The following is a 13,657-nucleotide window of genomic DNA, read 5'->3' on the forward strand; positions in this document are numbered from 1 at the left end:
ACAGGCAATGCAGAGGCGGATGACGTGTGACCACCCCTTGAACATGATCCCCTTGACAGGAGATGGAAATCATCTTTAAATAATACTGTCCTTCTGATTCAGAAACACACCGAAGACACTCCAAATACAAAATTAAAAATCATAGTAACACTTTGTAGTAGTATGATTATATTTTGGATGGTCGTATCTTTAATCTTTTCAAATAAATGATAACTATGTCTTTTGGGGACATTGCCAGCTATTTGGTCACATTTCCTTTTAAGTACTTATAATTAAATATACTGGGCATTCAGTCTTACAGATACAGAGATATATTCCACTTAGGCCAATTCTTTTGGTTTTATAAATGATTCTTTTATATCTGAAGTGCATGTAAATTGATTCTAACATTCAAGACTGCTCTAAGAAGTCAAATTTGTAAGATCCTTTCAGCTCTTGACTTATAAAGAGTAACTATAACTGGCACATGCCTTTAGTCCCAGTGCTCCAAAGGCAGACAGGGAGATCTCTGTGAGTTGGAGCCAGCCTGGTCTACATACCAAGTGCCAGGCTAGCCAGGTGCTACATAGTGAGACCCTGGTTCAGGAAATAAGGTGGACGGCAACTGTAAGATTATTTGTCGCATAACTTACATTATTTTTAACCTTGATGAGCCTCTGAAATTGTATCTTTTAGAACTCAGAGATTAACTCTTGAACTGTGACATTTTGTGCAGGTCTCTGGATGTCACCCTATGAAAGTTAATAGCCTTGGTTCACATTGTTGTGGGAACACTGTAGCGTGTGCTTACATAAACCTAGATGGTACAGGTCACTCTGTTCATGTGGCCTTTTGATAAGATTAAAAGACATGGTAAACAGAAGACATGTGAGGCTGGCGCTGGTAGAACACAGCATACTGTTTTATAGAATCTTTTTAATAAGCAGGAGGGATAGACTCTAATAAAATAAGACAGCATAGCAAATAATAAACAAAGAACATTGTTGCTATAATTACCAAGACCATGCTTGGTAATAATATATGTCCCGTACTTATATGGGAGCACATTTGTTTACAGCAAACCCACAGACACACGAGTAAACACTATAAATATACACACACATATATACATACACATACATATACATATATATGTGTGTGTATATATATACACATATATACACACGTATATATACACATATATGTATATATACATATATACACATTATATATACACACATTATATATACTATATATATATATATATATATATATATATATACATTATAATATATTACCATATCACTCTGTGATAGGAACTTCCCAGCTCTACCATAGTCCTGTAGGACCATGGTGGTGGCTTATTTTTTTTAATAAAGCATTATTTTTCCCATACCTCTAATAACATTTCTTTGAAGTGGCCAACAAGTACATGAAAAGATATTCAATATCAGTAACCATAAAGATACACAAATAAAACCCACAAGGGTAATATTTTATACCTAGTAGGAAGGCCACTATTTAAATCAAATCTGGGGGCTAGGAAGATGGCACAAGGGTAAAGTACCTGCTGAGCTGTGTGAGGACCTGCCCTCTGACCTCCATTGCCATGTGTCAGCTGGGTGTGGTGGTATGGCGAGTTCCAGATTCAGTGAGAGACTGTGACAGAAAATACGAGCAATAGAGCACGACCCTGACTCTGGCCTCTACCAGCACATGCACACATACACACAGAGAGAAAGACACAGACACACACGGGGCGGGGGGAGGAGGGAGGAAGAGAGAGAGAGAGAGAGAGAGAGAGAGAGAGAGAGAACACTAAAAGCAAAACATGCTGATGAGAATGGAAAATTGTAACCTTCCTCCCGACACTGCTGATGGGATTGCAAAACAGTGCAAGATTATGAAAAACAGGAATGGTAGTTCCTTAAAAATATTAAAGGTAGAACTATCACATGATCTGGGTATATGTGCAAAGGGTATAAATCAGAATCTCAATGATACTTATGCATGGCACTCCTCACAGAAGCCAGAGGTGGGAGAAATGCAAGCATCCAGATGGATGGATATGTTAACAATATGTGCACACACACAGAATGGGATAGTGTCAGGTTTTTAAAAACAACAACAACAACAACAAAAACAACAAAAATAACTTCTCACAGGCTACATGCCTGGGACACTATGTTAAATGAAATAAGCTATTGTAGAATTCTATTTATATGAAGTATCTCGAGTAGACAAATTCATGGAAACAGAAAATAGAATGATGTTTGCCAAAGTCTTGGGGAGGAGGAAATGAGGTCTCTGCTAAGCAAGCGTGGGGGTTTGTTTTTGTATGATGAAAAGGTTCTCGAGATGTAAACACACTTGCACTACCACGTTGTACACTTAAAATATAAGGTTGTGAATTTATTTATTACTGTCATTATTTTTTTGAAGACAGGATCTTGCTACACAGCATAGGCTTGTCTGGAATTTCTGGTCTTCTTGCTGAATTACAGGTATGCACCACTATGTCCACTTTCTTAAGTAGTTTTAGATTATTGATAATAAAAATATAAGTAACTAAAGTGGAAATGATAAAAAGAGAACACAGTGGTCACTTTACAATAGTTTGGATGTTATAAAACGTGGCATAAAATTAATATTATGAGTTGGTCTACTTTTTATGAGAACTGTATATTTCTAGAATTGTACTCCTTGGAATTTATAATTCCTACATAATCATATTAAACCTAGTCATGAGGATGAGAGAAAGAAACTTGCTAGGCAGTTAAGGGAAAGAAACTTTGCAAACAAGCCCTTCTGCTGTGGCCAAAAGTATCCTTGGCTCCAATGACAGCTCTGGCCTGGCCTGAGGGCAGACTATACTGGTTTGTGTTCTTAGATTTTTTACTTGTCTTTCTTCTTTAGTACAGTAACCTAATGAGCATAGCTGCCTGGAACCTCTGATACGTCATTGGTCCTTGGAGGTGTTTACAAGAACCTCAGTCCATCTACTGGACTGAGAGGCACATAGACACCTTGTGGGGAATCTATGATTAGGTAAGCTAGGCTAACAAGGTCACCTCCCTCCAGATCAGCCCTGTCACTTCAAAAGCCAATTTACGTCCTCTGTGACAAGCCATATTAACCTCTAGACAAAGCCTCTTAGCAGCTAACGTTCTCTTGGGACCCATTCCACCACACAGGGGCTCTGCCCACTTCCTCTGTACAATAATTCTTCTCTTTAAGCTTTCTCTCTATAATAACATCCTCTTTTCAAAATTCACCCTGTGAAATTCAATCCTTGAGTTCTCAAGACAAAGGACACTGAGTCACTGACTCATGGGGGCTTTGGTGACTGTAAATGCCAAGCACCCTAGTCCTGGAATTAAGGACACCTGAGACAAGGATGTCTGTAATTCTCAAAGGCCAGTTTCCTCACATTTCACTCCTAGAAAATGTAAAAATAACTGGTAAGTGTAGGACAGAAGCCAACCCATAATATTCCAGAATGGCTTGTTACAAGTAGATATTATATTTACCTTAAGTGATACAGGGATAACAGAACAGATAAAAAAAATTTTTTTGGCTAAATAGGCAGAGAGGAGATTGAGAGAGAGAGGTGACTCATAGAATTATGGTGAACTTTTCTGTTATAGGGATGTGGTGGTTTGAATGAGAACATAGGACTATATGTTTGAATGCTTGGATCCCAGTTAGTGGAACTGCTTGGGAAGGATTGGCCAGGAGGTGTGGCCTTGTAGCAGGTGTGGACTTGTTGAAAGAGTTTCGCCCCTTTTGGTACCTCAAAGCCCATACCACTCCAGTTTGCTCTGTCTGCCTCAGGATTACAGTTGTGGTCTCAACATGGAAGTACTCAGCTCCTAGTGCTGTGTCTGCCTGTCTGCCTGCTGTCGTGTTCCCAACCATGATGGTCATGGATTCACCCTCTAAGATTGTAAGCAAGGTCCGAATCAAATGTTTTCTTTTCTAAGATGTCTTGGCCATGGTGTCTCTGCACAGCAACAGTGACAAAGACAAGGGTTAACAACGTGCCCTTTTATTCCTTTTTAAAATAAAGAATATACATGGCATTCAAGTCCAACGCTTTGTTAGATTGGGAAGTTGACTGAGACCGAACAGACGAATTGTTGCTGTTGGCTAACAAATCTGTTACCAGCTTGTTTTTTCTTTCCTAAAGATAAAGCTGGGTGTAGCTGGCTGAATCCGGTAGTCATAGCATTTGGGAGGTGGACGCAGGAATAGAATCAGTTTGGGGTTGGCCCAGGCTACATAGCAAGACCCTGTCACAAGTAAACAAATGAGCAAAAGTGAGGGGCTCTCTCTTTTACTTGGTTAGGATAAATACTAGTTTCTTTACTTATCTTTTTCTTTGTGCTAATGTCCCTTCCCAACCATCTCATTTGCTTATTAAGAACCTAATTATAAGCCTCATTAAGACTCAATAATATGCTTCCCTGCCTTTATGGTGCCAAGTAATATTTAACTGTGGTTTATGAGTAGTCATGTGGACAAGGTAGACGTATCAGTAATATGTATATTGGATATGTGTGTGTGTGTGTGTGTGTGTGTGTGTGTGCCAGGTACATGGTCATTGTTTCCCACTTATTTTCACTTTCACAATGAATCTGCCAATATTCCCTACATTTGCATCCTGAAGGTGAAGACCAGGTGATCACTGGGAACGTGGCTTGCACCTGGGCATGACTTCCATCTGAACAGGAATGCATGTGAGGAAACCACCCCTGGACCCAGCTGGAAGCTTCCTGACACGGCAGGATTATGCTATGTATCTACTGAAGCAGGTTGAGAGACCAGGTGAGGGGGATCATTAGCCCTGGTAACTGTAGGAGGGGGAGAGCTATGCTCCTGGTGCCTCCTCCCTGATCAATGACCAAAGCCATTTTCTTTCCATATGTATGAGTGTTTTGCCTACAGGTATGTCTGTGCACCATGAGCGTGTTTGTGCCCATGATGGCCAGATAATGGTGTTTGATCCCCTGGAAATGGATGGAGTTACAGATGGTTGTGAACCACCATGTGGATGCTGGGAACTGAAGAACAGCAAGTGCTTTTAACTACTGAGTCATCTTTCAAGCCCCCTCTGAAATAGATTTCAACACAAGGCTATTGGGAAGTGTTGGAACACAGCCCTGTTCTGTGAGAATTCTGAGAGCTTGTGAGAAAACTGCAAGAAAACAAGAGTTTTGTGACCTCAGTTTCTTCAAAACACAGAATTGTTCTTGGAATGTGTTTTCATGCTCTTCCCAGACATAGCAGATAGCAGTGAGTTTCTTCAGCTATTGTCATTAGTATGCCTCTATAGAAAATGTTGGGTTTTGCCACATGTGGCTTGACCTTGTAACTGAACACCTTTCTCCATGTTTGTCTTCCTAACCCTCAGAGTATAAATTGCCTGATGCTCCGAATAAAGTTGGCTATTGCATGAGATTTTAGTCTGCCTCATGAATGGAATGAGTATCGGCTCCATTCTCTTAAGTCCCATTGCTTCTAGAGCGATAAACAAGGGGTTCCCCAAGTCAGGGACCTGAAGTCAGCCGTAAGAGAGTGGGAACGCTCATAGAAGGTGAGCGAGCATAGTGGGGCAGAAGCCAGGGAAGGCTCTGCTCTGTCTTGTGTCAAGCTTGTGCATCATTTCTAAACAAAGGCAGAGCACAGGTATAATCTCTGGTGTCCAGAAGGAGAGGCTTTAGATGAAGAAAGGCGGGGCTGAATGACTATTGATGAGGCGACGACAATGACAAGGAGAAAAGATCCCTGTTCGATTCTGGGTGAGTTGGGCATTGATTTGAACTGTTATTAGCATACTAAAGCAAGGTGAGGATATTAATCATGACGAAGACATGGCTAACTCTTTGAATGAATAGAAACTGGATGGTCAAACCTTAAAATTGATAAAAGAGGCAACAAAGGAGGTTTCCCTGTGCAGGCAAGATCAAAAGTAGAAATGCCTGCGACGGTTTTCTCTGCTCCCTTATTGGAGCAGAGAAATACTTATCTTCCATTGCTTGAACAAGACCCTGACGCATGGGCCGAGGAATTTGATAGTCCATTTAATACTGAATTCCCTCATTTGATGGGAGCCTAGGAAAAAGCTAACTTTACATAGGCAAGCCGGGGCATGGCAGGGAAAAGAGACTGGATTACCAATTCCTCTCGGGCCTCAGATGTGCTTGGTATCTCCAGTGCAATTTCAGCAAAATCAAAATGCTTATATGCACTAAACAATCTACTTAAAACTCTAGGAGGGGTGGTGTTGACCAGCTCTTGCACACTATCTTAAGAGGCAAGGGAAGAACCACTGCTATTTGAATCCAGACTAAAAGCAGCGTCTGCGTATCCAGTGGGTCCTGCACTCTGAGCTTCTGTTCTCAGTTGTCTCCCACGGGTATTTTAGCACAAGATGACAAACCTTTGGAACATACCTATTTACACTAGAAGGACACAAACACTAACGGCTTACCTTATGCTTCTTACTTGATTAGTAAATCTGGGGAGGACCCGATGTCAACAATTATATAGGTTTGATCCTTGCTGCATTATAGTACCCTTATCACTCAAGTTTTAAAAAGCATTACGGAACTCTGTGGATTTTCAAACTTCATTTGAAGATTACTATGGAAGGATAAGAAATTATTCTCCAGCTGGGAAACTATGGGATTTTTCTCATAGGAACTAAATTTGTAACCACAAAGATGGCCCAACCTTCTCCCATTTCATGGGCAGATACTTATTTTATTGATGGCTCATCTAATGGTATAAGACAGATTCATGGCCCAGATGGTCATCAGTTTAGTAATACTTCCTTTTTTTTTGGCCCAACAGGTGGAACTGACTGTTCTGATTCATCTACTTTGATTAATCCACCACTCTCTAAGTATAACCTCAGATTCTGCCTATGCTATAGGATTATTCCCAGCATTCTCGTGCACATGCTAACCTCCCTGCTTTTACTGTAGAAATAAGCTGAGGTATTAATCTGTCCTATTTTTACGTCTACAGAAGAAACCTGGGAAGGGGTATGCATCTGTCATTGCAGATGGAGTCACTGAAACACTATGGATTCCTCTATGACTTCTCCAGCCTTGGGCCCTCAACTTCAAGAGTGCAGGGTGAGGAGATAGCGGAAATCATCAGAAAGATAGCAAACCCCCAGTTAAAGGGCAAAGGGAGATATCAATCACATCATCAGAGGTCAAGTCTGCCCACTTGGAGCCAACTTAAGATCCTATGTACTAAGGGAGAAATTACTTTTCACTAAGGACTTGATTTATTCTTGGACCTTGGGACCATAATAGACCCATTCATCCATCTGATGAAGGGGCTATATTTAATTTTTCCTTGAGGTTTAAATGAACTTTCTACTTGCACAGGACATCATGTGTATCCCTATTAAAGGCAACTATGGGCTTATGTTCTACAAGATACTAGAACTACTAATCATATGGGTCTCATTTCAAGCTAGTCTCTAGATTTTGGGGGGGTGGGGGATTCGAGACAGGGTTTCTCTGTATAGCCCTGGCTGTCCTGGAACTCACTTTGTAGACCAGGCAGGCCTCAAACTCAGAAATTCACCTGCCTCTGCCTCCCGAGTGCTGGGATTAAAGGCGTGCGCCACCACCGCCCGGCAGATTATTTTGATCGATATACTAATGTGATATACTGGATATAGTTTGGATCTCTGTTCTTGGTGGCAGAGAATCACACACAATGCTTTCACTGTTCTAACATAATCTGCTTGCTTATAGGACAGTCAGGGATCAAATGACATTTAGATTTATCTATATCTCAAATCAGAACTACTCTGGATAATGTGCTATTAAAAAATGAGAAAACTGGAGGTGCCGGAACACAGTTCAAGACTGTGAGCTTGCCCTGTGCTTGTGAGAAAACCAGATCTGGGTCCTGTTTCTTCACAGCACAGAACTGTTTTTGGAATGTGTCTGCATGCCCTTCCCAGGTGTAGCAGACAGGAGTGTTTACGTCCGCTGTTGTTATTCACATGCCTCTATGGAAAAGGATTTTTTTTTTTCCATGTGTGGCTTGTCCTTGTCATTGAACACCTTACTCATGTGAGTCTTCCTAACCCCCAAGAGTATAACTACCTGATGCTCCAAATAAAGTTGGCTAATGCACGAGACTTTAAGTCCACCTCAGTTTTAGGCTCCACTCTCCCAGATGCACGCTGCCAACTAGAGCAGTGAACAGGGAAGCTTTCGGCTTTTGGCAGTCTGTCTAGACCAGAAATCCCTCAGCTTACAGATGGAATTCATTTCAAAGCTTCAGGTTGAATCTGAATATTTCTGCTATGCTGTAATATTTTCAATTAAATCTGGCAAAAATTGAAAGTTAAAGTGGAGGGAATAACATAATGAATTCCCAAGAATTCCTCATGCAGCCTGAAATCTTAGTAACCTAAGAGCAATCCTGTCTCATGTATATTAGTTATCTTTTCATGTGCCTGATTACTTCCACATTGCTTTAAAGCAAACTATAGCTCAGCTATTTGTTTGCAGCAAGTACAAATAAGTCCATTCCAGAAGCAAATGCACGTGACACAGGCGTAATAAATCCGAAGCTAAAAGCATAATGAAGAGCCACAAACCCCATCAGTGCTCAGCATCATAGGCTCTTAGGGGGTCCCCAGACATTACAAGTCGGACACTTAGAATGAAACTCCATCTGTGGCTTTGTCTCAGAAACCTGTGACTGTATGCAAATACCCAGAGCCTACTTTTAGTCTGGTGACGAATTATTTTCTACTCATCCTTCTCTTGATACTTTCTGAGACAGTGCCTGAGACTCTACATTACTGCATTACTGTCTTTGATTTGCCAGTGATGTACAGCCCTACTTGAAGCAGGTCAAGTGGGACATTTCAACCATTAACAAGGTTACTGTCTTATAGTCTTAGTACAAAAGTAACATACATTCCTTGAACATAATTTAGAAAGATACAAAAAAGCCCAAAGGAAACATATTAAATGTCTATACTTAAAGGGATTTTTAAAACATCAACATTTTGGTACATTATTTTTGTTGTTGTTAAAATGTGTTTCTTCTTAAGCATGGAATATTTTATAAAATATGTGTAGACCATTTGTATTACTTCATAATACAATTAATATACTTTTATAGGACATTCTCCAACATAATTATTTTATTTTTATAAAATATGCCATTATAAGTACAATTCTATTTTTGGAGGACAACTATATTTTTCTTCTGTGGTATATCAAGTGTATGTGTGTGTTTAACGTATTTAACGTAGAGCCTCATTAGGTCAGACTGGCTTGGAATTCATAATTCCTGTGTCTATCTTTCACATACAGGAATTACAGGTTTATTAGTCAAGATTCTCTAGAGGAACAGAACTTATAGAATGAATATCTATCTACCTATCTATCTATCATCTATCGGTGATTCATTAGAATAGCTTACAGGCTGTGTGTGATCCAGCTAGTCCAACAATTGCCATCTACCAATGTGAGATCTAAGAATCCAGTAGTTGTTCAGGCCACAAGGCAGGATGTCTCAGTTGGTCTTCGGTATACACCAGAGTCCCAAAGAAGTAGGCTTTAATTCCAAGAAGGAGTGGATGTGCCAGTGAAAGCAAGAACAAACAGGAAAGGGGCCAAAGCTTCCTTCTCCCTGCACACAGGCTGCCAAAGCCTCTTTCTTTCTGCACACAGGCTGCCAGCAGGAGCTCTGAGTCTCACCTCACAACATCGAGGGTAGAAGTGTGTCTTCTTCCCACTGCGAAGGACTTAATAAACAAAACCGAACTCCTCACATGTGTACCCAGCCACTTTGGTTCCAGATTTAGTCAAGCTGGCTATTAAGAATAGCCAAATACAATAGGTATCCATCGGGGCTGGAGAGATGGCTCAGTGCTTAAGAGCACCGACTGCTCTTCCGAAGGTCCTGAGTTCAAATCCCAGAAACCACATGGTGGCTCACAACCATCTGTAATAGAATCTGATGCCCTCTTCTGATGTGTCTGAAGACATCTACAGTGTACTCATATACATAAAAAATAATTTTAAAAAAAGGTATCCATCATGCCTGGCTTATGAGGTATGATTTAAGGCTAAAACTCTGTGTCTCCTTACAAAATAATATAGGAGGGTCTGGATATCTGTCTCTTTCTCCATGCACAGACCATATAATGGACTAGTCTTGATAGAAATTGTATCAACTTATCCTCCAACACATGGTTTCCACGCACCCTGATCAAGAGTACTCCTTGAAATAAAAAAGTTAAGTTTGATAGAACCAAATATGTACTTACTTCTACCAGTTTACTTGAGGTTCAAAAGTAATCCAGAGAGTTTGGCTGGAGTGGTGATGGGGGCAGAAGACTTGAGCACTGGAATTGTTAGCACATTTTACAATGTTAAAGTGTGATCTTTGAACCTCAGGTCAGTCTATATGAGGTTTCTGTCATAGTGGGTAACACTTAGGGAGATTTACAGTGAGATATTTTACCCATCACTCCCAAGTGTGAAAGGACCAGAGGTCTCCTCCTCCTGTCCATGTTCAGGCCACTATCACACTTCACCTTGAGCTGGTCTAAAGATCACTGGGTCCTTGGAAGGGAGAGCAGTTTTTCATAGGCCATGTGACCTTGGGCATCTCCACTACTTTAAATAGCAATGATCCAGCAGCACCATTATCTGTGGTTTTCTGTGGAATTAAATCAAAGCATCCCCTTAAAATTTTTATAAACCTTAGCTGCTACAAAAGATCACAGCAGGAGAATCTGATCCAGAAACTCACAAGTAAGGTCAAAACAAAGAACAATTAAAAATTACTTCGAAATATCTATACTGCCCATGATGGCAGACACACTGGTGAGGCACATTGAAGTAGAGGTAGAGCAAACATTGTCAATGGAATTGCAGCACATTTTCATTTCCTCTGTCGCGTGTACAACTTTGTCTGAAAAGTACTAGACAAAGAAGTTCTTCTACAATTTTTATATCGGCAAGGCAGACCTCTTGATTTATCCAGCGGTGTAACTTGGATCATCAAGATTCCATCCACACTTCCATCTGAAAAATACTTTCCAGGTTTGCTCTGCTTAAGACATCCCAAGAGTGCTGTGTTGGCCTGTGGGACACACCAGGACAGAGATTCTAGGAGACCCTCTGGGTACAAAAGGCTGGTAAGCAAGGACTTTAGTCAACGACTACGAAAAGCAAGTATTATGACAATTACGGAAAGTTACCTTGTTATAAAATCCGGATTGTTACTTTGTTGTTACTTTTAAACTTTAAAAGAGTAACAAAAAGCTGCAGCTATTTTTAAGGTTCCAGGAAAAGTTGAGCACCCCTTCATTCCCTCCAACCCCCAAATTAAAAACCCCTATACAGTCTCTCCAGTCTGGTCCAACTCAAAACCTAAGTCCATTTCTTTTCCAGAACAGTTTACCGGGGCTGCAAAAGACACCATCTGGCTTCGTCTAGCATTAATAACTGGTAGACAGGCAGACAAGACGGAAGCACTTTTGGGCTACGCAGTTTAGTGACTGAATAAAGAGCCTGTCTAGAATGTGAGCTCTGTCCGGCCAGGGACATCACCAGCTCTCACTTTAAACCGCAGCACACAAAGGATTTTGTCGGTACAGACTCGAACCCCAAGCCTTGGGAGTCGCCAGAGACCCAGCTCCAAGCGCAGCCCGGGAGTCACGTGACGCGCGCTCCGCTCGCCCCGCCCCCTTCAGTCCCGGAGGTCGCGCCAATCCAGGGATGGTGCAAGTGGGCCCGGCCGCTCCGTCAGTCACTGACTGAGCCCGTCGCCTCAGCCCGGTCCCCAGCTCCACGCTCCAGGTCGCCAGCCAGCCAGGCGTCCGGAGCAGTCGACGTCCAGCCCAGCCCCGCGGCCTGCGTTCTGACGCGGGGCGGTCCGAGGGAGCCGGGCGGAGCCTCCCCGCGCCGTGCGGCGTGCTGACGCGAGCGGCGAGCGGGGCGGGCCGGCCTCGGCTCCTCCCGCCGCGGGCCCACTGGCCGCCCGCCTCCCCCACCCTCGGCCGGTCAGCGTCCCAGACTGCGTCGCGCAGCATCGCGTCGGCCCGGCCCGGCCCGGCCCCCCGGGCAGATGCCCCGAGTTGCCGCTGTCGCCGCCGCCGATTCGGCCGGTGGCGGTGTGGGAGGTGGGCGCCTGGCCCGGGGCCGCCGAGCGTGACAGACGCGGCCGGGGCCGCCGGGGGCTGTCGGGGCCGCGCGCGGACCATGTATTTCCTGAGCGGCTGGCCCAAGAGGCTGCTCTGCGCGCCGCGGAGCCCGGCCGAGGCGCCGCTCCACGTCCAGTCTGACCCTCGGAGAGCGTTCTTCGCCGTGCTGGCCCCGGCCCGCCTCAGCATCTGGTACAGCCGAGTAAGTAGGCGCCGGCGTCCCGACTTCCCCCGAGCGGCCCCTGTCCGGTCCCGACTTCCCCCCGAGAGGCCCGGCTCTAGTCCCGATTCTCCCCCGAGCGACCCTGGCCCCGTCCCGACTCCCTCCGAACGACCACCGTCCGGTCCCGACTAATCCCGGGCGACCCCGGAATCATCCTGATCACCCCCCTCCCCAAGTGATCCTGGAACTGGTGCGACTGTCGCCGAGCGACCCAGGCCAGTCCCGACTCCCTCCGAGCGAGCGACGGCGGTCCCGTTCCAACTAACTACCCCCGAGCGACCCTCGCTCTCGGGTTGGAGTCGCGCGCGGGCAGTCTCTACTGCACCCCAGTCCTCGCGTGGCACCCACAGCCGCGCGCCAGGCCCGGAGCTCCCTGGCCGAGCCCAGACTTGCCTGCCTCTCTGCCCCCATTGCCGCCGAGCCAATCTGTTGGAGCGTCCCCCAGCACTCCGGCCGCCTTGGCGTCCCAGCTCCCCCCCCCCCAACCCCTGCTTTAAAGGTTGTTGTTTAGTGGAGTTCCGGAAAGCCTGTTGGTCTTTACCAAGTGTCAGAATTTACAGTCCTGTTGTAACTGATTTCTGAAAACTTAAAGACTTGTTTGGTTTGAGTGTAGATGTCTGGTAACTTTAGTTCCAGGTCTCCCCCACACATCACGGACACCAGTCCTTTTGGCTGCTGGGATGGCGGAGAGCCGAGGAGCTCACATCTGTCCGCGCCGCACCTGGAAATTATTATTTCCAGGCTTGGAAAGAGCATGGGGTCAGAATTCTTTGCTTTCAGCCCTGGTTTTTCTTTTTGTTTTTTTTTTTTTCCACCCGTGCCTTGAGTTCCGAGTAGATAAGAGAATGAACTTGAAAAACAAGGGGTGAGTGGGCTAGCCCCCGTCCGGTCTTTGTTGCTCCTGGACATCTGTCTGTAAAAATTACAGAATTCTGAGTTTTAAGATTGCCCCCCCCCCCCGCGCGCGCATTCAAAGAGACAGTACTAATCGATGTCAGAGTGGTGGTCGTCTTGAAAAGGGACTAGAGGTTGGTTGACCTTGCCCTTGCTAGATATATGAAACACTGGTTTTGGTTTGGTTAAACCCTTTAGATCTCTGCTTATTACCACGGTGTGCTGATAACGCCCTCGATTGTCCTCACACACAGCTGTGGTAAAACTGATACTAGAATTTAAGTAATTTAATTGGTTTCTCTGATACCATTACATAGTTAGGCTATTTGTCACTAAGTTTTGGCTGACCTAATTTT

The 13,657-nt window shown here is 44.0% G+C and overlaps 1 protein-coding gene across 2 annotated transcripts in view; it reads left to right on the forward strand.

The window, feature by feature from the left end:
* The first annotated feature begins 12,007 nt into the window (after positions 1-12,007).
* The window catches only part of Ric1 (RIC1 homolog, RAB6A GEF complex partner 1), an 84,579-nt gene continuing 82,929 nt past the window's right edge, over positions 12,008-13,657 (forward strand). The window contains exon 1 of one of the 2 annotated variants that reach the window (XM_021192608.1): positions 12,008-12,386. In XM_021192608.1, coding sequence (XP_021048267.1) covers positions 12,243-12,386 — 144 coding nt within the window. In that variant the 5' untranslated portion in view covers positions 12,008-12,242. The remainder of the gene's footprint in view (positions 12,387-13,657) is intronic. The other variant, XM_029535354.1, reaches the window with a different exon arrangement.

This window comes from Mus pahari, chromosome 1 (assembly GCF_900095145.1).
Source record: "Mus pahari chromosome 1, PAHARI_EIJ_v1.1, whole genome shotgun sequence".
Taxonomy (NCBI): domain Eukaryota; kingdom Metazoa; phylum Chordata; class Mammalia; order Rodentia; family Muridae; genus Mus; species Mus pahari.